The 26596-nt window shown below is 37.8% G+C and overlaps 3 protein-coding genes across 3 annotated transcripts; 2 read left to right on the forward strand and 1 right to left on the reverse strand.

Moving 5' to 3' along the window:
* Positions 1 to 4081: 4081 nt before the first annotated feature.
* Positions 4082 to 10817, forward strand: LOC139123257 (S-crystallin 4-like). Its single transcript, XM_070689386.1, has 5 exons — positions 4082 to 4351; positions 5552 to 5644; positions 8593 to 8708; positions 8883 to 8993; positions 9949 to 10817. The coding sequence occupies exons 1-5, from the start codon at positions 4207 to 4209 to the stop codon at positions 10117 to 10119; spliced, it is 636 nt and encodes a 211-aa protein (XP_070545487.1). The 5' UTR covers positions 4082 to 4206; the 3' UTR covers positions 10120 to 10817.
* LOC139123258 (S-crystallin SL11-like) lies at positions 10767 to 15171 on the reverse strand. Its single transcript, XM_070689387.1, has 5 exons — positions 14976 to 15171; positions 13635 to 13730; positions 12539 to 12654; positions 11830 to 11937; positions 10767 to 11411 (listed from the first exon to the last, which is right to left on the reverse strand). The coding sequence occupies exons 1-5, from the start codon at positions 15106 to 15108 to the stop codon at positions 11247 to 11249; spliced, it is 618 nt and encodes a 205-aa protein (XP_070545488.1). The 5' UTR covers positions 15109 to 15171; the 3' UTR covers positions 10767 to 11246.
* A 6153-nt stretch (positions 15172 to 21324) lies between these two features.
* Positions 21325 to 26132, forward strand: LOC139123255 (uncharacterized). Its single transcript, XM_070689385.1, has 2 exons — positions 21325 to 21666; positions 22779 to 26132. Exon 2 carries the CDS (start codon positions 22860 to 22862, stop codon positions 24024 to 24026), a length of 1167 nt encoding a protein of 388 aa, XP_070545486.1. The 5' UTR covers positions 21325 to 21666; positions 22779 to 22859; the 3' UTR covers positions 24027 to 26132.
* Positions 26133 to 26596: the final 464 nt, after the last annotated feature.

A 26596-nucleotide genomic window follows, 5' to 3' on the forward strand; every position in this document is an offset into this window, starting at 1 on the left:
GATGCACATTTTGATTATATTCAGAAGATTTTGTGGCAAAAACTCAGATAGAGAAGCATTAATATTCACATCTCACTTATTCAAGACTGGCTGAGAGCAGCACTTCCATTCAGTTAACATCATTACGCCATTTATTATGCCAAGAAAGATGAAGCCAAGACATTTTGCCCTCCCTGGTCTCAGCCAGAAATGGTTATACCTTACAGAGTTTTTTCCCACGGAATGAAAACAAATGTACTTGGGCTGAGGCCCAAGTACAATAATAATAATGTTTTTGTTTAAAGACCACTACACACCTTGTATCAGTGGTCTGTATATTACAGAAAATTACAGGTAGAAAAACAAAATTCGAAGAAAATACAAAATAATTCAGAGAAAAGAGTGTAATTAAAACCAATCGATACAAACAAGCAAGCTTAAAATCTAGAAAAAAAGGATCCCCCTAAAACAGCAAAGAAAGTATTTTTAAAAAATGTCACTAAAATTGATAGAAATAAAAATTATGCAGGAAATATTAAATCCAAGTCAGTAGTAGCATTGACGAAAAATAACGGTTTTAAGAGACTTCTTAAAAAGAATGAGTTTCTTAATCATGAAGCGCGGGCGGCATACTATTCCACAGTTTAGGTGCATAAACGCTAAAAGCTCTGTCACCATATGTTCTAGCATGTTCTAGATGCTCTGAAAAAAATAAGATTTCAATCACAATACCTCCAGCTCCTCCACACCCCCCCCCCCCACCAACCGTTATTTGAGAAGGCAGCCCTAAAAGTCTGTCACTGGTCACTTCTTCAGCGGATAAGTCCAAGCGGGCGCCCTCTCCAGAAAATTACTGAACTTACATGTGCACCTTAGGGACGATTCAGAATTTACTTCCGGGGGGAGGATGGAGGATTTTCTATTTTCTGGGTGATTTTTTCCATGCCCCCCCTAGTAAATTATAGAAAAGATCTATGGCCCCCCTCATCTTTCTAGTCTTTTTCCATGGCCCCCCTAATATATACATGCATGCTTATACATCATAGACATATCCAGTCTAACAAAATGCAGGAACTGTAGTGGACATTTAATCGATGATGTAACAAATCATTTCAGGGTTATGTGACTATAAAAAGAATGATTTGCAGGGACTGCAAGTGGCACACTTTTAGAAAGGGTAGCAATAAACATATCTGGTTGTAAATTTCTGAAGAAAAGTTAATTACTGAATATGAATACTTTTTTCGTTATGTCTCACTGATACATATGATGCACACAAAGACAAGCAAATGTGTCAGTAGAAATGGTGAACAGAAAATCAGAGGAGCAGATAATTGGCAAAGTGATATATATCTTGAAGTTAAATGGTACATCATTTGCAGATATCGAGATATTTCTGGAAAGTGAGATGTACATGTACATGCACACGTTCAGCATATATTTTCATTTGATGATGCTGAATATTTGCAGACTCACGATGAAAGTTTTAAACATTAGGAATTAAAATTGGTGAAAGCCAACTTGTTTTTATTTTCTCTTTTTTCTAATTGGTTGTCATAAAACCAAGTAGCTGCCACTGAAAGCAACAATGCTGAGGAATATTTTAGAACATTCCTTGAACAAAACACCTTATCCAAAACATGAATTCACATGTTATTCTGCTCATATTCCATTCACAATCCAATGTTCATATTAAAATGCAGATTACCCTATGTAGTCAAAGTTCACATTTTGTCAGCAGTATTTTTCAAAATTGACAGAGCATTCATATTTTAATTTTTTTTAACAAACTTTAATTTTAAAATAGTCATGATGCGAATGTAATCAGATGACACGAAACAATACATGTTAATTTGTTGTTTTGCCTTTTCTGCCAGCCGCCACATTGAAATCTTTGATTATACATATCAGAATGAATGGGACACAAACGTATTACCATCAATACACAATGTGTAAGCCTATCCACATTTCTCCTAGCCTCATACACACTGAGATCACTTCTTGGACTACAGCAAATTTCTTGTGTACACAATATTTCAACAATCCGACACCATAGCATTGATGCAGTGCCACATGATCTTCTGGATGCACATACAGGATTTTTGGAAAATCAACCCTTTTGTAAATTTTTCACCATATATTTTTGACAGTAATACATATATTTTTATTTTCAACATTAAAAAACTATTCGCTGAAAAGCAACTTGAAGATGAGACGGCCATAAATTTATTTTCAAAAAAGTTTATAGTAATGTAAGCACTGTAAAAAGTTATGTAGAACATTTAAAAAATTTAGAAAGGGTAAATTGATGAGAATGAAACATAGAAAAAAGGAGCAGAAAAGAAGAGAGGATAAAAAATACGAGGACTATGACTGGTTAAAGTTGCTCTTGAGTGGGAACCTTCAAAATTTAAACGTAAAAGAATTAAATAAATACCTTGATAAACATAAATTACCAAAACAAAAAAAATTGAAAGCTGAAAAAGTTCAAATTATAACCGCACATATACATGCACAACCTTCATTCAATTTAAGAAAACTGTCAGGGAAAGATATTGTAACACTTATGTCACAGATGAGTCAGAGTCAGATAGCAGTGACTCTGGAAACCTCTGTCAATGGAGTCATTGAGAGTGATGATGATGGTGTTGGTTCTGAATATGATAGTGACACAGACACTGACACTGACAAAATCCCAGAGAACCAACGTGACCATGTTACTTTAAGAAGTGGCAGAGTAGCAAGTCGTTTTGTTTTGAATTAAGGTGGAGCTGCATGTTGCCAATACAGTTTTTTCAAAGCAATATTTCTCATCAAAGATGACAAGGAAACCCGCTCATACCATATATTTTCAAAAAGCAGAGACTCTAAAGTTTAGTATGATAGCAGTAGTTTACTCAAAGGATTAAGATGGTGTATATTTGGGGTAAAAAACCTCAATTTTGGTATTAATGATAAAAATTAATTTAAGTCAAAAACTAGACAGTATTTTCTGAAATGTAATATTTCACTTGAAAGGAGAGTATATGTAGAAAAAACAACTATTTTATTTGGCATTATCCATCCTCATTTTAAAATTGTTGGGGTTTAAAGACTGACACTCTAATAATTGATTAAAATCATGATCAGCAAAATTAAAATGCCTCTTATATAAAATGCCTCTTATTAAAAATGTATGAGTTTTATTGCCAAACAAAACCAATTGATAGTCGTTGTGTTATATAGCATTTAAAAAACATAATGTGAAATTTCAGAAAATTTGACCCAGCCGGAGTGGAGTTAAATTCTTTGGAATTTTTGAAATTGGGAGGCAAAGGAAGTCAAGAAATCGGATGATTTGCATACATTTGCATAAATTAACTTCTTTATCATGCAACTTTCAACTGCTTTACAAGCTACAAGGTAAACCCAACCTTAAAAGACATTTGCTGTAATTTTAGCATTTGTTCAATGTCCATCTCTGTGTATCAGCATTTGTTTGTTATTCTATCACTACATAGAACACCCAATGCTGTATTTAGCAACATACCAGTGTGAACATAAATGACCATTGTTATTGTTGATAAATGAATTCTAGTCTGGACTTGATCCGAGATCTCTTTTCAACAAAACACCCTGACTGTTCACTGTATGGTTTGTGTTGACATGCTAAATACTGGACATTTCATGACGCTTCAGGGAGGAGAACAAGATACTGCAGTAGATGCATAAACAAACTACTGTGAATATTACCGAATTTGGCAGCTAAAGGAGTTTAACTAAACATGTTGAGTTTATCTGTCACCCAGGTAGCGTCTATGGTTCTCTTTTGTAGAGATCAGAAATTCTGGGCAAATATTGAATTGATGTTTTTTTTCCTTGGCCCCCCCTAAATGATTGTGGTATTTTTGTCTGCCCCCCTCCTAAATTTTCTTGGGAAAAATGGGTGGCTCCCTTAAAAATCCTCCACCCCCTGGAAGTAAATTCTGAATCGTCCCTTATTGGTGATAATTTAGGTCGGTCTGGGGTCGTCTCAGGTCATGCGAACAACCCCTGCTAATAGGTGTAGCTCAGTGCACATAGTACAAGGCTGTAACTGACACAGACTTTAGGTCAGCGTGTCTGGGGTCGTCTTAGGTCATGTTAACAACCCCTGCTAATAGGTGTAGCTCAGTGCACATGTTACAAGGCTGTAATTGACACAGACTAGGCTCACGCTGCTACTTGTTTTGCCTTATACATTATAATATGCCTACATACAAGCTCAAATACTTCCACGAACGTGGTCGTGCCGAGCCATGTCGGCTACTTTTCGCAGTGGCCGGTGTGGAATACGAAGATATACGTTTCAACGAAGAACAATGGCAAAGCGAAAATGAGCCCGCGTCCGAAAGTAAGTTACAGTTAGTTATTATCCTTCCTCTATATAATGGAAGGTCTTGGTCTCGGGATACAGGTCATACATTCTGCAAATCTGCACTCGGAGAAAAGGTCGAAGCTTAAAAACATGTCCCTTTGGATCACAGGTTTCATATCACGCACAGTAATCAGAACATTCCGTGTACGCTGTATGGTTCTAGCAGTTTCTTGGAGGTAGAATTCGTTGGGGCAGTTATACACATATATTTTATCACCGAATAAGGAGAGCCACTTTAGGACTGCATTGGTAGCTGTGTGACACACTGAGGCATTGATGCACATACATGACAGAAATCTTTCCAGCCTGAGTATTTCAAGTATTTTCCCATGAATACCTATGTAGGACAGGGATTTTTATCTTTTAGATTTTACTAGCAGTTCCGTGTTAGTATATATCCGTCATTTTTAATTATTTTTCTTTGGGAAGTTGCAACACCCAGTGTAAAGTTCGCTGACATATGTGTTAAGTTTTTAGTTACAGATAACATTGCATTTCTGTTCATAGCATAGTCTTCAAGTTAAAGGTTCAACACTCTCGTCGACAAGTTCCGACATAATACCTTTCAAGAAAATCTGTGGCTTGCGTTAGGGTTATAATTAGGATTAATGTTCTAGGATCATGTAGAGGCATCCGCGTAAATACACGAGAACTTGGACAGCTAACCCTAATCCTAACCCTAACCCCAGATGTTTATGATCCGGGATTTTTCTTCAGGAGACAAAATTGCTATTTGCATTCAACTGCGTGTCAGTGCGAACAGTCTTGCGTGAAAAAAAAATTAGTCAAAGTGTGTGCTTTTCCGACGGGAAAAATATTCAGGCGAAAAAGGAGGTAACATTTTGCTCCGCTTAAAAAAATAAATTACAAATTTCAAGGGGTACATTTTCTTTTCCAGCAAAGTCAACTGGACAGAGCAAAGTGCATGTAACGTTGGTACCTTGAAGGCATGAGGATTATTTCTAATATCATCGCTATGTTGCGCTTTTGAAGTTTATTCCTCTCCTTCTGTTAACTTTGAGGCCATTTTGCAATTAATCTAAATGATGTTACGTCTATGTAAAGTTCGAAGTTTTGATTGGATAGCTGATGTATATATGCAATGTGTTCTTTACATACACGAGAATACGGAATGTGTCGTCACTTTCAATATCTTCTATTACTGTGTTCATACAGAGTATCCATTTCGACAGATGCCAGTCTTGGAAGTTGATGGTCAAGTCATCGCACAGTCTCGAGCAATAGCTCGATATTTAGCCAATGAATTTGGTAAGTTATTCTGACGAAAAAGCTTTATAAAGGAAAACCAATTGAGTGATAGTATACAACTCAAAAAAAAGCATAAATGGACTGAACTATTCAGTTGTGTATGGGTACTTGTACAAAGTGACGGCGGGATACCCATTCACGGCTGAATATTTCAGTACCAGAAGGATGAGAATGATGCAAACTTTGTTCACGTGCGTGGATATTTTTATGGTTTTGTTGGTGCTCTTTTGGTATCTCGGCAGTTTCCATGGTCAGTTCTCCAAATGCTGAAATAGTTGCACTGTGTATGTATCATATCGAAAGCTGTACTACATAAACAAATTGAAGTTACAGATACGCGGACTCTCATATTTTTCTTTCAATTCTTTGCTGATCTACAACTTGTTAGGGCCCATTCCTTGCCTTAGTTTTTCGGAAATCGACAATTTGATATTACCCCATGGAATTAACACAGGAATGGCGGTCATTTTGAATTTCAAATATCAGTAAATGTTAGGTACACTCGTGACCACTCAATTGTTGATTAAGCCTATGCAATCAGAAATTCTGCCTGTATATGTTAAAGACAAAGTGTCCCTGCCAAGGCTTGTAAATGAGAGCTAATATATTGTTGGCACCAAGAGTTCAAGATTGAGACACAAGATACCACTTCCACACATTAAACTATCATACTCGATAATTAGTTTGTAACGAAGCAACACCTTTTTATGGGATCACTGCTATTAGCATCATACAAACTTGTGTGTTTTATGCGGACATAGACTTGGTTCACAGTCTGATTTGTGAATGTTTGACTGAACGCAATGATTTGTACTTTGCTTTCATGTGAAACGGGCGCGTGAGTGGAGTGGACGCGATGAGTCGGGTGAACGCTATACGAGGGGAGTTTCACCCGGAATCACAGGCTTAGCTAGACTTGGTTCAAGTCGGTGAATTTTAAAAAAATAAAAACATTTTTTATAGTTTCTCTTGTGTCTCTCCTTTTTCGTACAAACCTATTCGGAATTTGGTAGCCCTGGCCAGGTTTTCCCAGCGATTGAATGCGTTACCTTTGAGTCTGCGCACTATAGTGAGTTAGTTTCTGCCGGATTCACCGACTTGGACTTCTTGCAAAGTACCGGCGGCGAGACGGACTTTGTACACAGTGACATCAAGCAAATACAAAATGATTGATCGCTCCAGCCATTATTCTGGCCGTTTTTCCTGGCCATTAAATTTCGCACGGGACAAGCCGCTTGACAACTTCTTCTTTCCATCCTTGAATAACCAGCGACGATTATCGCATTTTGCAACATGGGCCCCACTAACAACACAGAAATTTCCATGCGTTTTCGTTGATACAACAAAGGTCGTGCTGACTTTCGCACTCGGTATTTTGTCAACAACGCCATGTGACTTTATGCACGTCTAACTTGGGGTCAAATTAGATAACTCTTCCAATATGTGAAATTTAGTGATATCATCTTATGAATAATACATAAGTAAATAAAAACGTCATCTCATGAATAATTTTCTAGCAACGCAAACCCTGCAAGAGAGCCAAGTCTGTGATCCCGGGTGAAACTCCCTTGTATAGCGTTCACCCGACTCATCGCCTCCACTCCACTCACGTGCATGTTCACATGAAAGCAAAGTAAAAATAATTGCGTTCACTCAAACATTCACAAATCACAGACTTGAACCAAGTATAAGGCTTAGCTTTCTTGCAGGGTTTGCGTTGCTATAAATTATTCATGAGATGACGTTTTTATTTACTTATGTATTATTCATAAGATGATATCACTAAATTTTACATATTGGGAAGAGTTATCTAATATGACCCCAAGTTAGACGTGCATAAACTCACATGGCGTTATTGACAAAGTGTCGAGTGCGAAAGTCAGCACGACCTTTGTTCCAAAGTCAGCACGACCTTTGTTGTATCAACGAAAACGTGTGAAAATTTCTGTGTTGTTTGTTGGGCCCATGTTGCAAAATGCGATAATCGTCGCCGGTTATTCAAGGATGGAAAGAAGAAGTTGTCAAGGGGCTTGTTCCGTGCGAAATTCAAAGAGCCGGACAAAAGGTCCTATTCGACGCCACTAACACTAAATTCATGCGTTCTCCTTATTGGCCAGAATAATGGCTGGAGCGATCAATCATTTTGTATTTGCTTGACGTCACTGTGTACAAAGTCCGTCTCGCCGCCGGTACTTTGCAAGAAGTCAAAGTTGGTGAATCCGGCAGAAACTAACTCACTATAGTGCGCAGACTCAAAGGTAACGCATTCAATCGCTGGGAAAACCTGGCCTGGGCTACCAAATTCCGGATAGGTTTGTACGAAGTAGGAGAGGTACAAGAGAAACTATTATAAATGATTTTATTTAAAATTCACCGACTTGAACCAAGTCTAATGCGGACAGTGTGTCTGGAAGAATTGAAATCAGCTGCACTGGATTTTGTAAATCTATAAAAGAGACACTGTGATAAGGAGAATATACAAGAAAATTAATGTTTGATCTACAGATGATAGTCTGTTGTCTTAATCTTGAACACAGGGTGCCAATCATAAACTATAATACAACCCTCGATAGAGCTGGTTTTGCCTTCGTACAAACATAATTTCTGTCCACTTAAAGTGGACTTAATCAACAGTCAAGTGGCCATGGGTGTTATTTGATTCTCTAGAAACAAACTTTGTACGGTGACCCCTGACTTTGTTCTTGATTTAGTGAGAGAATGATTGAAAGTTTAATTTATTACTAAGCTCTAAGCAAAAGTTTAAGTCTTTCACTTTCGAGGCGCATAATATAAAAAACTTCGACATTACTATAATACCTTCCTCTAGTCACCTGTGTTTACACAGATTAGTCCATAACTATCTAATACCAAACATTTGGTTCGGATATTTGTCTTCCTATTTCGTGATTGTTTATCGTCGTCTTTTGAATATATATTTGTCCACGAAGGACTTGCCGGCAAGACTAACTTGGACAAGGCCAGGGTTGACATGGTAATTGATGCAATAGAAGATATTATTGAAAGATTTGTTGAAATGTGGTTTGGCAATGACGAGGCGAAGAAGGTTTGTCACATTTTTAATTTTAATTGATGAATATTTACAGTTGTTATATTATGTTTAGCAATGAAAATGATAAACGGTAGTGATTTTCAAAGCCCATTGCTGGAACAGAGATCTTTCCGAGATCTGGGTCTGAAATCTTTTTCATTTAGCTGTATTTCTGTTGCTTTTTTTCAGGCAGAGGCAAAAGAGAAATGCTTGACGAAGACTACTCCGATGATATTTTCTGGTCTGGAAAAGATGCTGATCTCAAACAAAGGTGGTGATGGTTTCTTCGTTGGAGATTCGGTGAGAAAATTTGGCAGTTTCAATATCCGATAGTTTTATTATTTCAGTTGTAGAGTGCACCTCGGGACATATATAAGGACTCTCAAATTTATCCATCTTTATAGTTATCGATATTAGAAGTTTTATTACTATTTTGTGTGATGTTCTCCCTTCCCTATCATCAACGAAATATATTCCGGTACTTTATTTTAACTGAATTACTTAAAAATAATATCTGATTTGCGCTATGATTTTGTCCTCTAAATACGGCAGCAAAGTGTTCAAACGAAAAAATGGCTAATAATGAATACACCGTGTCGTGCTGACACAGATGCAGCACTCGCAGTGTTTATCTTTAATTTCCTTACAATTTTGTTCGAATATATCAAAAGTTACACAGGGTATCAATTACCCAGCCATAGTTTACCTTAATCGCCTTGTGAAACTTATAAAAATGTGTTATTCTGGTCTTGTAGTTAGCCTTCAGTGGCGACTGTCATCAAGTTGTCCCCATGTATTGTTAGGATTTATAACCCGATGGAAATCTCAAAGGAAGACGCATAAATGTTAAGAACATAATGGAAAAATTTTGACTGGTTTTTGTATTCTCACACATTTGCAAGTGTTAGAACGACTACTGCATGGTTTAGATTTGCAAAGTTTGAAAGGTCACCTGTATTTGGACAAGCTATAATTTCCGGAACTTTGGCACAGTCATAAAATCGCTGGATGCTAATTTGGCGAAATTAGATGCAAACCTACCTGTTTAAAGTCGATTTTTGGTCGCATACTGCGATTTGGCAAGCTGTCAGCTGAAAAGTGACCCTTTCAGCACAGAATGCTACAACATCTATATACGCAGTCAAGGCCAGCTAGGGAGGGCGCCACAAGATAAAGGAATCATCAGCGCATTTTTTAATCAGCAGTATAAAGAACTCCACACAATTCGGATAATTGTAAATATGTTTTCCCACAGTTGACTTGGGCGGACCTTGCATTCATAGTCCACACTGACTACCATGTGGACCAGCTGAAAGAAGCGGCCACGTTATCTGCCTTCCCGAAACTTACAGCACTACGAGAACGCGTGCTTGAACAACCGAAGGTCAAAAAGTGGATAGAGGCAAGGCCGAAGACCGAGATGTGAGGCGCCACCAGTGTTAAGTTTTCGACGCAGTACTTGTCACTGGTGAGACTCCACGGGACTTGTTAACTAAAAATAGTAAATTTTTTTGTGATACTTTATAATTTCGTGATGAGGATTATCATAAATATATCGTGTTGTGATTGAAAGTTTAAATCCCAAGATGAGTTGATTTTTGAAGTGATAGCAGTGAACTATTGATGAGACTCTTTTCGTTATTCAGGATTTTCAAAACGTGCTGGTGTGTTGTATTCTGTGCTCTTCTTATGACAATTTTCTGTGTTGATAAGAAAATTTGGAATGTAAGAAACGTTTGGAAGAGAGTTTCATAGCCAGCTAACAAGCTTTAGTCACCGGCAAAAGTGTAATTTGAATCTAAAGCTTTTAACTGTAATTTTTGAAAGAAGTTTTCATTACTTTCGCATGTTCTTCTGCTCCCCAAAACATGTTTCAGCATCTACTATTTGGCTTGTAAAAGCGATCTCCTAGTACAATTTTTCGAATTGAGTGCTTACCATAACAATATATTTCCAGGCTAACCTTACCTTTTGTCACTACCTGTCACCATTAGTACCTCTTTATATCAATATACATCTCTGGCAAAGAAGAACTTTATAGTTCGTTAAAATGACAAGTGGCAACATTATGTCGTTAGTCAAAAGAAATTCTTTTATTTTGATTAAAATTTTACAGAATCACAACCACAAAGTGTATTTGAATTATATATAATAGTGCAAATACTGTACTCAGTGTGAACTGTGCAGGTTTTTTGGTCGAAGGGATGGAGAAGAGTTTTGTCGACGGCACATTATTTTGGCCGATCCATTGTCGACAACACGGATATCAATTCCTCTGTTTAACCATGATAACGGCACTATAACTTTTCAGTCAAAATTTACGCCGACTATGATGGCGCTCTAACAGAATGACCAACAGTGCAGGAAACTTAGAGGGGAAAACATCGACAGGTGCATTATGTCCACAGAGTCTGACACATTACGGCAAATGTAAAGACTGTCTAGAAATACCTTTTGTTGCTCTTTTCCCAAAGTGATAAACTACCTACTTTTAAAAACAACGCTTATCTGCACTAATGTGAAAACTTTTCCGAAGCCTCTAGTTGTAGTAACTTAGAAGTCTGTCTCTGGTCGCTTCTTCAGCCAAGCCGCGACCTTTGGTAGAGCGACCACCCTCTCTCGCAGTGCCTTGAGCTTCGGGTACTTGTCAATGACAGACGCCTGGTATTTCATCATATAGTCCATCTGAGCGGTGAAGTTCAAGTCGGCCCATGTCAACTGATAAAAGGAAAAAGGGATAAAGCAAGATTCTAAATAAATTTCGTATTTTCATTCCGGGCAAATCAAACAAGAAATAATAACCAAAGTCTATGTTCAAATCTTGAAAGTCGGTACTTGATATGATAAGGAGACAGTTGTACGTTTGCTGTGCTAAGAACTAATGCTGCCACGGCGCAACAATATTTCTTTCAAATACGAAACAATTTTTGACGTTACAATGACCTTGTTATTATTTAAATTGCCATGAATATAAAAAAACATGATTTGTTGACAGCTTCACCAAACATACTGGTTTATTGGAAATAGTTGCTCCTTTTAAAATTTGTTATTGTAGCTTATCGTGTGTCTATTGGAAGTTTACGTACGTGGGGAAAAACCTAGAAATATATTCGTATAGGTGCACTGAAGATCTTACCTCATCCCCAACCAAGTAACCATTTCCTCCATTGTTAGTGGTAAAGAACTTCTCCAACGAGGCCAATTTAGCATCTAATTTCTCGGCCAACTCTTTTCTCAGTTTATCCTGCCACAAAAATACAATGCACAGATTATATGTAAAATTTCAGTGGAACTTGGATAGGTAATCACTCAGAACGTGGACTGTCGTTTAGATTTCCATTTACCTTTTGAAATATTTTCAAGAATTATCCTGTCTGTATGATACACAGGCTCTTCTTCTACTTCCAAAATTTCGTCCGAAGCACAGTGTTTAATTTGTCAACACAGTCAGTCTTCGCGTGCTTATTGTCCAATGCTATTATTGACAGCAGAATTTCAGTGCGCACTAGAATTTATTTATCGACAAAATGACGCACTATTGTTTCACTGCAAATACTTTATGGAAAAAAAAATACTTGTTTTCTCGAATAAGCAATGAAAATATTATAGAAAGCTGAAATTATTCTCCGTGTAAATCTTATACATGATTCATTATGAGAGTGACGATCAAGAATAGTTTTCGCGCATAGAAATTGGTAGCTGCTGGTAACATGCGGTGTCATGCTGGATCCCACGAGTAAAACGACAACATGATGCTAAATACTCCAAAATCGGTACTGTGTTTACAATGGTATGTCATCATATATGTATCTTACTAGGGCTAACATTATACAGTGTGTTCTTACTTTTCTCTCGGCGTCCTTTTCCATGTATACATGTACAGCAATGCGCAGAGCGTCGTCAAGGCAATCGGCCACCATGTCGACTTTTGCCTTGTCCATGCTGGATTTTCCCGCCAAACCTATAGCGTGAGAACATGGCGTTATCATACTACGGCATTTTGAGACATTGTTAACATGAAGCACTTTGTCAGTTGTGATTACAGGGACCTTTTTTAGAGAAATGTTCCATCCCTGAATATGCGACTTTCTAGACATAATGCATCACAAACACGATTGGAACTAATTGGATGGTGAAGTAATGTCTTTAAAATCTACAAATGTAAGCTCATCTGCTTTTTTTTTACATATTACACAAATGTTTTTATGAGTATATTGTAATATTGAGACATTCAGCTATAGGACACCTAACATTTTTGAGAAATTTGAAAATTATGAAGATCCAATTATCCCAAATTAGTTCCAATCACGTTCACAGCATTTTGGAGGTTATATGTTTGTTGTCAGTATTTCAGAGCTTCTTAGACTCAAAGTCCAAGCAATACCTAAAATATAAATTTCTTAATTTTACTTTATATGGGAACTTTTCCCATCGAACTAAGTCTACCACGATCTCAGCTATGACGTTGACATATAAGTTCTCGCTGAACGACAGGTACTAACCACTATAGCGCATGCGCAGAAGAAAAAATAGATGCTCGCTAAATCTGACCTTCTTTTACTATAATGTATTCTGTGTTGATCTCTTGATTAGTGGGTACCCATGTACGTAAGTGTTCTTTTATATTCATGTTGTCATCCCTGACACAAGCATAGACAGCTTTGACTGGTCAAAGGTCGATTAGCTGAAGCCATTCTCTCATTTTGAAAAAAAAATTACGATATGTAATAAATTTCCTCATCAATACTTTGTCAATGTAATACACTTTTACTTCTGGTTGAACTCAAATTCCATACCTTTTAAATTGATTCCATTTCCGTTCCCAAACCTTAAATATATAATTTCACTTCATTCATAAGAATATGCAAAAATTTCTTACAGGCTTACTCTGTCCTCATTCATTGCTTTATTGTGCAAGTATTGTGACTGACAGACACCTACCATGTTCGTTTGCAAGGTAGCGGGCAATTGCCTTAGACTCTAACAGTACACCAGCGCCTTCAATCTCCAATGCGGGCAACTGAGCAAAAATGTATTCTGCAAACGAGGAAAAAGTAAGACTGCATTGTTTGACTAATTTTTACACAGATGCGTAATAGAGAGGTATACAAGCATGCACATACGGTACTTAGATACATATATATAGACACATAGACACGCAGATACAGACATTAAACACGCATACATGAAGTATGGATTCATAGTTGTCATATACCTATAGTGACGTCATACTATAGGGATAACTGGGTCTATATATGGGATAAACATACATACATACATACATACATACATACATACATACATACATACATACGTACGTACGTACGTACGTACGTACATACATACATACATACATACATACATACATACATACATACATACATACATACATACATACATACATACATACATACATACATACATACATACATACATACATACATACATACATACATACACACATACATACATACATACACACACACAGACAGATAAACTGTGAGCGTCTTAATTGGGATGCAAATACCATAGGATTTAATGCCAATAATCTTTGCAGTGCACCCCTGATTTTTGTCCTTGATTACCAGAAAATATCCAAAGTTTCCGTTCTTCAGTACTGGCCTCGAAATTAAGAGCCTTAAACTTTCCTCAACGAAACTCTCAATCATTTTCTTAACAAATCAAATTTAAAAAAATCAGGGGTCACTTCGCCAAGTTTTGCACTAGAGTTAAGCCCCTTTCACTATCCAATCATGGCCATTAGCAAATGTATTCCTTTGTTATTCATTACTGAGTGCTTGTAGAGTTACTCAATAAAATCAATAAAAAGGGAAGATTTGCATAAAATCGACGAAAAATAGTGAAAGTAATGTCAAAGCATACCGATTGTCAAAATATTGTATGAGTAACAGTGAAATAGTACAGGTGTGGAACGCAACTACTTCTATGTTGACAATCCCAGATTTCACATGATTTTTTTTGCTGACTCATGAATTAGTTACGTTGATTTTGCAGGTCGACGGCAAATCATAGAGGATTATCTGCCAAATGTGTCACATTTACATTGACATTTGAAATAGAAAAGACACAAACCATAATTTGTTATAAGACGATTGCGTTGATATTGTTTTTTGCTTTTGATAGAGAAGAGGAGAAGGCCTGCTCCAAAGTTGTGTTACAATGCGATTGATTTTAGAATATCATACTCTGAGAAGCCTTCAGCAAAAGTTATTTCGTTTGAAAGCTATTTTTGTTTTAAAATGTCGACCACTTAACACTTACTTCCCTTTTCCTTTTCCCACTGCTCTTGAGTCAATCGAACGTCTTCATATTCCACTCCGGCAGCGACCAATATCAGACGCGAGATTTCAGCCAGGCCGCGCCCGTTGAAGTAAACCAATCGATACTTGGGCATTGTTGTAGTGGAAAGCAGGGATGTCTCTCGCAAAGTGATCAGCCTGGACTGAGAAAATTCTCTGACGTCCGACGCTTTAAATAAGAGGCTTGTTTGATTAGTGTGTAAGTCACGTTTCCATTGGACTAGAATACAATTATTAAATAAACAAGAAGCACATGTTTAATGCTCCTCTTCGTCCATCCTTTGATATGCAAAAATTACTGTCACTGTATGCCGCACCTAGAAATCGAAAGACCTAAACCTTTGCTCAACCTTTTCGTAAGGAAATTTTAAGTCATTCTCTTTTGATATCAAGAATAAAAATCAGAGGTCGAGGTGCAAAATTTTGTACTAGAGAGACAAATTATCCTATGTTTACCGACTTTGAAATTCAAAATGGCAGGCATCCCTGTTTTAACTCTGTGAGGAACATTAAATCATCTGTTTCAACAAAAATAATCCGTTGAAGAGTTTAATCACTCCATAAGCTTAAAAATGAGCTCCCGAGTGGTAGACCAAAGAAGTGTTGTAAAATACCGAGAGTCCGAATTTCTGTCCCCAAGGCGCAATTTTTCTCATCGTGTCTGTCTCAATAATTTTCAAGTAGTCTCTTCCAGATCGGCAGATCGGTCGACGTCATTTCCGCCCTGTTCAAAAAATAGAGGAAAATGAATATTCATGTATATCTCCAGGTGGTATTTCCATGTTCCGCAAATTATCCGTTAAGGCCTCATTAGCTCCATCTGTTTGCATTTATTTTGATAAGATTGTTTGAAATCATTTCAACTTCCGTGAAAATGCGTAGTAGAACGTATTAGACACACAACCTACATTTTAACAGCTGATCATGAATAAGTTTTGAGTGGCGGCTCAAATGTGATGATGGCCGTTCGCAGATAAACGCATAAACGCCTGAATTTAAGCGACCAAATGCATATCCCCAAGGATTGAAATACTGACATTTTCAAAGACAATGTTGGATAATAATCGGAATCCTAAGCATCTCCGCGAAGATTGGATTATACTTCCGTCATACAGCTAATAGGGCAAGTTTAATGGATATCTTCAAATGAATGTATTTTTTCAAGACATCTGTTTCTTGTCCCTTCTTCTCTTTCGTATTGAAGGCTTTGAAAGTCAAGGATAAAAATAAGGGGTCACCACACAAATTTGGAACCAAAGAAAAAATTACTTAAAAGTTATCGATATTTTGAAATTCAAAATGGCCGCTATTACAATTTCAAAACAAAACAAAACGTGAATAGTTTATTACTCCAGGTGCTTTAAAATGAGCCCATCATACAAGCGGAAAAGAATTTTAAAATTTTGGATCGAGTGACTCGTTACTTTCTGGAAAGTAAATTTTGAGTCTAGATTCACCAAAAGTTTACTTTTATCACTGAAGGGTGCGTCGTAAATGGTCAAGTCTTTGAAATCTTTAGCTTTTGTATCAACCCTTTGAGATATTCAATTCATTGCATAAATTGCGTTGGCGGACTCTCTGCCAATATTGTCACAGACAAGTAAGTTGTCTGAGAAATTGTGCAACACGTGTTTCAGTTAATCTCGCAGTTTTTGTACACAAACTGAAGTACCTCGAGTAATAGTAGTGGCGATGGAAATTTCCAAAAGGATAGTATCGTTATCTCTTCGCTGGGCTGTGATTTGCATAAGCACAGACAAGTTGTGATGAGGGACAATGTTTGCAGAATAAATTGTAGCCTATTTATAGCCGCATATTGAGAATTTGACGGTCACATACCTTGATGGAAACCTGCCCGTATTACAGCGTAACGAAAGCGCGTCAGCTGCCTGATGCCAAAGCAGCCATGATGGATCCGATAAATTTGTTCAGAAACATTATTATTTTTTGCTAATCACCCTTCTAGCACCTGGGATTCCTAATTTCCAGACCGCGTAAAGTGCATTCACCTGAGAAGTGTACATATGCCAATGGTAAATTCACCAGCCATTCAACAAATATTGCAAGCTGGACAAATATTTGTGAATTCGCTATGTGACATATTCAACGGCAAAAAGGTCAATTTTTAAACATGCATGTGTATCCATTATAATGATTATCTGAGTCATTTTCTGTGTTTTTTTTTGTATTTTACTAGCTTTTGCTATTAAAGACCCTACGCGAAGTCTGTATATTCCTATTCATTGTTTAATCGTTTTCTGTAGGTGTGTTTACAGAAACAGGGGCAGCCAATCAGCCGATTGTGAGACTGCGTAACAGAGACAGTAAGCTATAATTATTCCATTCTAAGTTACGACTTTTTGGGGCGAAACTGCTACCTTTTCGTTACAGCTTTCCTGCTAGGAATTCGAATAATTCCCCGCCCATCAGTTTTCCACGCCATTGGGAATTTTTCCTGGGGTTTTCTCTCTTTGTCATTGTCGCGAACCACTCACTATTTGTTGCAAACCCGTACAGTGTTTCCACACGTGGCATGTTGGAGCCTTTAAATATCCTCACTGCAAAAGCCCACACACTGAGCCATCTCTTACGTCACATGGGTCCCCTTTCCAGTCGGCAAACTCCTGAAAACAAAATAAGCATACTCCCCACCTACCACCTACAACTTGGGCATTTTTAAAGTTGCCTGCTATGCAAAAAAGAAAATTTCCCGCCCCCAATGAGAAAAAATTGTTCGCTTGACAAGTTATACAATTACCCACCGCCCGCCTCTTTCAAGAAATAGTGATACGACTATACGAGCAGCTTTTCACTCCAACAGCTTTTCTGGCCACCCCTATGAACGCTTAGTGGCCATAATACCGTCTCCATCATTGTGAATACCTCTTTTCGCCCCGGGTGCTGAATGGTACAGCAGCTTTCTCTGTCAGCAAATAAAACCATTGACAGTTTCTCTGTTGTACACATTCAAACCACACTGTTTGTTCAAACCTATCATTACATAACATTTCACACTGAAGAGACCGGCAAACATGTACATATAGCGGGTTGACGTCACATCGTTCGATTTCGGATATGCTAATTGTCCGGATTATCTGGCACAGTCCAGGCATATCGTACAGTTAAATCAATAGTTTGATTCATTCCATGCGGTGAGCCTTTTTAATTTTGAATTTATCATAACGATGACATTTCTTGCAATCCTCTATTTTTCGTACCTGCAGCGTCATTCAAGCGCTATGGTAACATGTAGCGTATTCGGAGAATGCATATTGTCTCGCTCTACAACCATGCGTGGAGGAACTCTGTCAAAACCTCAAATGAGTCATCCTGCATAAACTTGGTAATATTGAAAAATTAATAGTGAAAACATTTTAGACACTTATTCTTCATATTTTTATTTACGCTTATATCGATCGCGCCCTCTCAATTATAGTTATTTCGAGGTATAGCTGGACGACCAGTAAGAATGATCTGAGACAGAGGATCCCGCCTTCCGACCGCCTTGTCTTGTTGAACGAGAGAGAGAGAGAGAGAGAGAGAGAGAGAGAGAGAGAGAGAGAGAGAGAGAGAGAGAGAGAGAGAGAGAGAGAAGACAGAGAGAGAGAGAGACAGAGAGAGAGAGAGAGATTGACCACAACCTATCACAACAAAACGAGCGGACCACATTGTTTGCAATCCAGGTAATCAGTCAATAACTCCGAGTAAATATGGTTACGTCATCATATTTCAATTTTTGAATAAAGCGAGCATCAGTGTGAATAAACAGAGTGTGATCAATTAACTTTAAATATGACACGTCCCATAATAAATAATTATCATAACAATATACACGAGAGTAATTAGAAGATACTTCCGTGCATGGTACAACTGGAGTTAATTGTTCATGTCACGTCTGAGCACGGCCGGGTACGTATGGGCTCTATACAGGCTTTTGTAAGTACTCGATATTCAGCTTTATTCAGGACGGATATTTCACAAACCCTGTATCTAGATTCGTTGTGCAAACGTTACGGTCGTTTTTCGCGAATAGGAGTTGTATATTGAAGATAAGAAAAGAAGATAAGAAATTTGCCGATAAGAAGAAAAAAAAAACGTAAAATATCTTACATCTGTGTCCAGAACGATTTCTCGCTGAGACAGCGCCCCCTATACATTGAGCTTGTAATTTGCAGGCCCGATAGTTTGCACAATAGGATCATTAACCCACGTGACCATTATGTAGGAGAGAGGACTCTGTGACATGTCAGTACTTTTTCGTTTGGTCGTGCACCATTGGCGAATTTAGAAACAGAACACAGTAGTGGAAGAGTTACGGTAATATCAAGGTGTTTTATATTGAAACCATAAAAGTGCAAAATTTGCGCAAAATTAGTTCAAAAATGTATGTACTGCTTTTTGATTACCGATAGTTTTGGTAGTTCAGTGAGCTAGTAATGCCCGGACAACCACTCTACGCATCCTATATTGGTATATACCGGATTGAAGGCAGAAGGTGTAACGTTTGATGAATTTTTTGCTGTTTTGTATGTTTATCGCGAGTTCTTGTTTTACTCCTGAAAGCATGTTCGGATACAACCACTATTTAGCTTCTCAAAGATAGCCTAGTAAAACCCGAGCCTATGTCTCAATACCCCGTCAGATACATAATATGCACTGTTATTGTTACCTTTTGAATTCTGACCATACTTTAAGGGTGATAACAAAGAAAAACTCAATGCTGCACACGCAAACTCTCTACAATACCTTTGCTAGGGCCTGGGGTTATTGTTCTAACGAGAAGGATAACTTTAAAATCCCGATCCTTTGATTGAACAACAACACAGCGAAAAATGTGATAATGATTGATAAATTTTTAATTTTATAACATTTTCGATCTTTTTTTTAAACAAAGAACAAATTGTCCCATTCTTATTGAGTCTATAAACTATGTTTACGGTAGAATTCGCCTATAGGGGACAGATATTCGGACTCCCTCAGGTGTCCGCTTGTAGGGCTTGTGGGTAGACGAAAACACACGGGAGTAACACTGGTAATTACACACAAACATCCTGTACTGACAAGTTGACCATTTTTAATTTTTTCATGATTTTGGGAGTAGAGCAAGAACAATGCATTTTGCAGGCGCAGTAAAAATGAGACGTGGATAAAAGGAAGCTTTGACGATGACATGTATAGTCGATATGAATTACGTGTAAGGTAAAGCCATACCTGTACTTAGTTTTACAGGAACTCTGTATTCTGGTTTAGAACATTTAATTCTATCAGCTAGAGATAAGATTTACTATTGGCATGATGGCAGCCTGATAATACAGTGTAGGCATAAAAATATTATACAAGCCGGAACCAAATATAATCATTGATCTGGTCAATTTTAACATTAAAAATGGTGTTACAAGCTTTAACTTTAAATTCGATCAAATATCACTTCGATATACTGCTTATTTTTGTTTAATTGTATTGTTAGTCTAAGGTAGTAAGCGCTTCGAAATTGAAAGACTTAAATTTGCTAAAGCTTTCCTTAAGGGACCATCTAAGCATTCCATTTCGAAATAAAGAATAAAAATCCTGCAACATATTGTAAATAGAGAAACAATTTATCAATATTTACCTACACTTGAAATTCAAACTGGCTACCACAAATGCTACGGGTCACAAAATAAACCGATGAAAACTTTATTTACTCGAGATCTATAGGAGCTTCAAAATGAGCCAAAACGAAGTGGTTAGACGAAAAAGTGTAAAAGTGTGCAAGTCCTTACACCTGTCTCGAGATACTTTCTGCCTTTATTTATTTTGTTAGCATTTACATCCATTATTGTACTGAAGCAAAATGGACGCGTGTCACTGAAACATCAGCGCCAGCAAACACAATCGTAAAGGAATACACAAATTCACAAAATCACAGTTTGAAAGGAGAAACCTGGAATGTTTACAATCAATATTAAAGCTTATTATAAGAGTTCTTGCATTGGATCTACCAGAGCGACGTTACTGTTTCAGTGCTGTTTGAGATATTTATATTTTGGTCAAAGAGACACATCAAAGAGACACCTCTACTGACTAAACAATTAGAAATTTAAGTACTAAGATAAGTGGCTTCAAACCTTTGGATACGAAGCAGAGTTATCCCACTGGCACCTCTAGATCTAGCCACCGTCCACTGGGTGGAGGGACGTGATCTAGCCATGTACAGTGGTATGCCCAATTCTAACGACCCCCTAGGTTACAGTTTAATTGCAAAAGATCGTCTGCGTCCTCGATACAACTCAGAGTATTCGAATTCATTCCAGCCACACCTTGCCTTACTGAACTTTGATAGCGATTCTACACGATCGTTGGTACAGGAACTATGTCTAACGCGGTATAGAGACACAAGTATTGACCTTTGCGCATTGAAAAGAAGCAGTTAATATTAAACTTTCATAGCTCAACAGATTGTTATATTACCGCCATATTCTGAGTGTTTAACAATAATCTACTTACTTATTAACAAAATACGAAGTCGTGGACCATTACGAAACACAGTGTGTCAGCGTCCACGGCCGAGAGATGAGTACAAATCACGGAGTCACCTCTCAAGTGAATATCAACGTTAGCAAATTAACATGGGCATGATAAGCGTGGATGTTGTTGGAGTCACATAGAAAGCGGTACGTCACATTTCACGGACATGGCGGTTGAGACCGCCATGGCTCGATATATGGGCATTGACGCTCGTTCATGAAAGTTGCGTTCGGCCCTTTTACCTTGAATGGTGGTTGTTTGGTACCTTGAACTTCAAGTCACGTCGCCTAATATTTGTGTTGTTTAACGTTGAACGTAGATTTAGCGAAGGCGATTTGATAAAATGGTTGAACCAAAGTGTTTCAACATGTGTCATTGGAGTCTGATACTACGCATTTTCACTAGAAGTTGACACAATTGTTTGATCTAAAACTTGCAAACTTAATTGAGCAGAACTCATATATACGCGTTACTTCAGTGTAAACCCTAATTGTCGATACAGGCACAAGGCGGTGATGGCACCTACAGGGACCATATGACACGATTCTACATTAACTTCAAATTCCGCTCGTTATCGGACACTCTAAAATTCCATTTCTTCATTCCGCAGTGCCTATTATCTCAGCAGAATCTAGATCTATAATCTCGTTGACCGGGGGGGAGGAGGGGGATAGTTGTATGAAATGTTAGTTGCCGACGCAAGCTCTTCACCAGTGCTTCAAAAGCCACTGCATTGTTGACGTAAACAACGTTGAAGTGGTAGTTTGAATTTTGTTTTTCTTTCGTGAAATGTCTTGAGACAAAAGCTTTGCGATAAAAGTGAAAAGATTAGCCAAGTGTCCTTTGTATATCGTGTAAATGCCCGCCATTGTAAAATGAAATAAATCTTTATTGGCGTGTTACTGGTTTCAATACTGTAAACTTAGTTATCGTTTTGCGACAGCTCTTGCGGATAAGATGACGATGAAGGCGATATCCAGACACAATACCGTAGAACTTAATTGTCAGAATGGCAAAAATTAATCGGTGATGGCCGCCGGAAAAGGTTGACATGCAAAGGTTGAAAGATAATGAACTTGTACATGTCGTTATAGACATGATAGATTGCTGCAGAAGATTACCAGCAAATTCCGTTGTCGACACGATTATCGGTATATGTTTAAAAATAATATATTTTCGTAGTTAAGCTTGAAGAAATTTATCATTTGGTGTTTCAGTGCAAACGTTATTCAAGATTTGGGTTATGATTTTATTTCAGGGTGTGGATGTAGTTGTGTACTATTGTTGATATGGTTCCAGCAGTGGAATCGCGAAGAAGCGCTTTTTCTCTAACAGAACAATGGAACTAATACGCCCAGGAAACAAAGGTTGTAAATGGTTGGTGATTTTGATGTCATGCGCATTTGTTACATGCCTCTTCGTGATCAGCCAATCACCTCTGCGAAGGGACATGACGCCACAGGCGCTTCAAAGTAACTTTGCACGTCTGAGCAAGGTTCTGTTGTCCTCCAGTGGCCTTCCGAACGCAACCAACAAGGAATTTGTGTTACAAAACGTTTGGCAAAGAACAAAAGATGACAGATATAAAATGCACGATCCTCAATTACAATCAAGTTTTATATTAGATACGGCCAAGCAAGAAGATAACACAACAAAGGAAAACAGCAATGACAGCCAAATGTCGTTGAGACACCATAATAGACCAATCGTTCCGAATATCGCTCATTACACCTGGTTCGGCAACCACACATTTCGTTTCGATCATCTAGTTAGTATATTAAGCGCCCATAAATTCATGAAACCTGACAGGATAATGTTTCACACTGATTGCGAACCTGAAGGAGATTACTGGGAAGAGGCAAAAGAAAAACTCGGCGACGCTCTGCAGATTATTACAAGAAAAGTACCAAAAACCGTTTTCAATAATACCATAGCATTCATACAACACAGTTCGGACGTTGCTAGGTTAGAAATACTTGCTGAACATGGCGGCATCTACATGGATTTAGATGTTATTGTTTTGAGGTCACTGACCCCGCTACGTCACTATGACTTCGTGATGGGAAGAGAAAGCAAGATTGGTCTCAACAATGGAATAATAGTTTCTTCAAAGGACTCGGAATTCCTCCGACTCTATCACAAAGGATACAGACGATATGAAAATCAATGTTGGAACTGTAACTCTGTTTTGTATCCTGGCTATTTGGCCGAGGCTCACCCGAACCTCATTCACGTCGAGGAAACCTCCTTGGTACAACCAAGCCACAGAGACACTGATCTAATCTTCCTCGGTCATTTCCCCTGGTGGGAAGGCCATTACACTATCCACACGTGGATTAGAGTATTCCTAAACCGTTCGTCTGCCAAAGTCAAATTTACGCGGGAAAACATCTTGTCCTGGGACACCGCTTTTGGTGAATTGTGTCGGTACATTTACCACGGAAATGCTAATTTTGTAAGACTCCATCATCCCGACGAACTATTCTGGACACATGATGTACCTTAAAGGACGTCATCCTAGGTCGAGAGCACAGGGAACTAAGTAATCTGGTTGTTGTTGTTGTTGTTGTTTGTTGCTGTTGTTGTTGTTGTTGCTGTTGTTGTTGTTGTCTATGCATTGAACACTAATTTGTAGCAGATACTGTTCCATCAAAATGATAGCGTTGAAAAGACAAGTACAGGAACGCCGTAGAAATTGAAGATCCATACGTGTAAACATTGGGATGGCAACGAGTAACCTCCGAGCGGTACTTTATTCTTACTTGGCTACTTTCTTTCCTCTATGAAATTAACAACAACAATAACAACAACAACAACAACAACAAAAACAACAACAACCTGGTTACTAATTTCTCTGTGGTCAAGAGATGTGCCTGCTCTTTTAAATTAATACAGTAATTTGTTTGTAATGTCTCTATGTAATCATTTCTTTATCATGCAAAGTTTTACTTGCCAATCTACCCAATAAATGCAGAACTTCTTAGGAGCACTTTGTTGACTCGTACATATAAATAATCGAAGATGTCAACAAACTTTTCTGTGCTCGACGGGCTTAACTTAATTGCTACCCACTGTAGGGCACCCTATAAACTGTTTCGTTAACCTACGCCGTTCTTCTTTTCATCGTAGAGACAATCAATTCACTTTGTACTTATCTTACAGTTTCCATGTTTTGATTTTCCCGTTTTTCTATTTCTTCATTATTGTCCCTGAGTAGGCCTATATGTTTTATACATTTGATATGCGCCATTTTGTACTTGAATTCTTACTATGACATTTACATGCAGTCTTGCATGGTTGGAGAAACGTTTGGCCAAAGTTGTGCCATGCTATCATCGTCCAAGTGTTTTAAAATGTTTCAAGAATAAAACAGCTTTAAGGTAATTAAGCCATTAGATACCAATAACACTCATAACAGTGATATCATAGTGTAAATTTAGAGAAGGTTTCATTTGATAAAAGTTTTTTTTATGGCTGGATCGATATACATGTATATATAGCTTTCGTCATCTGTGCCAACTAAGGAATTGTCTCGAAATACCTGAGTTACTTGTGGATGATGGCAAGGATTGCATCCACCCAAGGTACCTGGGATAATATTTCATATATTATACATGTAAGCTTCCTTGGTGTTATAGAAAAGCATATCAGGAAACCAAAGACATATCATAATATATTGGCATCAAGGACAGACTTGTTTTCTATCTTAGTGTTGACGAAGATATCTAATTTCATCCACAGCAATGTAGAAAGGATAATATGGGGCTTCACATGGTGACTATCAAATGATGTTTGTTTGTTTGTTTGTCACTCATTTCCTCCCATGAACCATACATTTTCACCAGCTTTATGAAAGAAACCATGGAAACTCTACAAGTGGATAGAGAACTTTCCTGAACTTTAAAAGGACAGTCTGCAATCCCTGTTCCCATATTAGTGATAGTTGACATTAACTATATTTGTGCTTTGAAGCATTGGCATTAGACGAACTAGACATATTGTCTAAATCGAGGTGTTGCCAACACTGTCGGGTGCAATTAACAGCTAAGCGGTAACATGAGTCAATCATAAAGCAATCAACTCTGCAAAGTTGAAATATTGTCAGCAACGGTCAGACCATGGAGGTAGTAGAGACGTAGTCTAAACAACACCACCACATATGTCCAAGCACTGTCCAAGTCTTATCACTTGCTTTCAGGTGTACTTGTTTTGACTACATCTGACCTGCTGCAAGACAATGTTTCAACTTTTGCAGAATTGATTTCTCTGTGGTTGACTGGAATTACTGCTCAGCTGATAATTACACCTGACAGTGTTGGCAACACCTCAATTTAGACAATGTCTACTTCGCGTAATGCCAATGCTTCAAAGCAATTCACTGTAACTATATTTGTGATTTTAGTCCTTTGTTCTCATTTCAAAATTATGCACAGTTAATCGATTTGCTCAGGGATAAAACTGATCAAAAAACTGCCCTTCAAGCTTACCATCTTGAAAAGCTATTTTTGTTCAGCTAGCTATTTAGAGTAAATATTACGTAATCATTCTGCATAGTTACTAATTGATTATCCATACAAAAAATAAAACGTATTTACAGTATGTACCTGCACAACGTATAGACTGTGATTCCAAATGCAGTATGTAAATATGGCTGGGTTATGTCTGTGGCGATGAAGGGAGCTTGTGAATTGAACCATACACATACCAGCAGAGCAAGTGGCTACTCCTTGGGGTTCAAAACCCTATATTGACAATTTCTGATGCAAGGTAAACAAATTGTTCTCATTACTTCCGCCCAAGGTATGTCGGGCAGACAAACAGCCAATGTGGGCGAGTGTGTATAATATGAAATGTTGTTTGTTGTTGTTGTTGTTGTTGTTGTTGTTGTTGTTGACAAATGAATTCTAGTTCGGGTTATTCAGCCGTCAATAATTACATCAGGCATCACATGCATTATCGCACACCATTTTTTTTGACAAGGGTTTGTGAAAATGAACATAAAACTATCTTGTAGACAAAAAAGGGGAAACAAACAAACAGTTACACCTAGATCAACTTCACGGATATTTGACAGTT

Source organism: Ptychodera flava, chromosome 22, assembly GCF_041260155.1.
Source record: "Ptychodera flava strain L36383 chromosome 22, AS_Pfla_20210202, whole genome shotgun sequence".
Lineage (NCBI taxonomy): Eukaryota > Metazoa > Hemichordata > Enteropneusta > Ptychoderidae > Ptychodera > Ptychodera flava.

What these genes read in the sequence shown, in the direction of transcription:
- LOC139123257 (XM_070689386.1), top strand. Translation starts at nt 4,207, where the DNA reads ATGCCTACATACAAGCTCAAATACTTCCACGAACGTGGTCGTGCCGAG. An exon ending in ATATTTAGCCAATGAATTTG is followed by an intron (nt 5,645 to 8,592) that starts GTAAGTTATTCT and finishes TTGTCCACGAAG; the next exon opens with GACTTGCCGGCAAGACTAAC. An exon ending in GTTTCTTCGTTGGAGATTCG is followed by an intron (nt 8,994 to 9,948) that starts GTGAGAAAATTT and finishes GTTTTCCCACAG; the next exon opens with TTGACTTGGGCGGACCTTGC.
- LOC139123258 (XM_070689387.1), bottom strand. Translation starts at nt 15,108, where the DNA reads ATGCCCAAGTATCGATTGGTTTACTTCAACGGGCGCGGCCTGGCTGAA. An exon ending in GTGGGAAAAGGAAAAGGGAA is followed by an intron (nt 13,731 to 14,975) that starts GTAAGTGTTAAG and finishes CCTCGTTTGCAG; the next exon opens with AATACATTTTTGCTCAGTTG. An exon ending in GTTACTTGGTTGGGGATGAG is followed by an intron (nt 11,412 to 11,829) that starts GTAAGATCTTCA and finishes TCCTTTTATCAG; the next exon opens with TTGACATGGGCCGACTTGAA.
- LOC139123255 (XM_070689385.1), top strand. Translation starts at nt 22,860, where the DNA reads ATGGAACTAATACGCCCAGGAAACAAAGGTTGTAAATGGTTGGTGATT.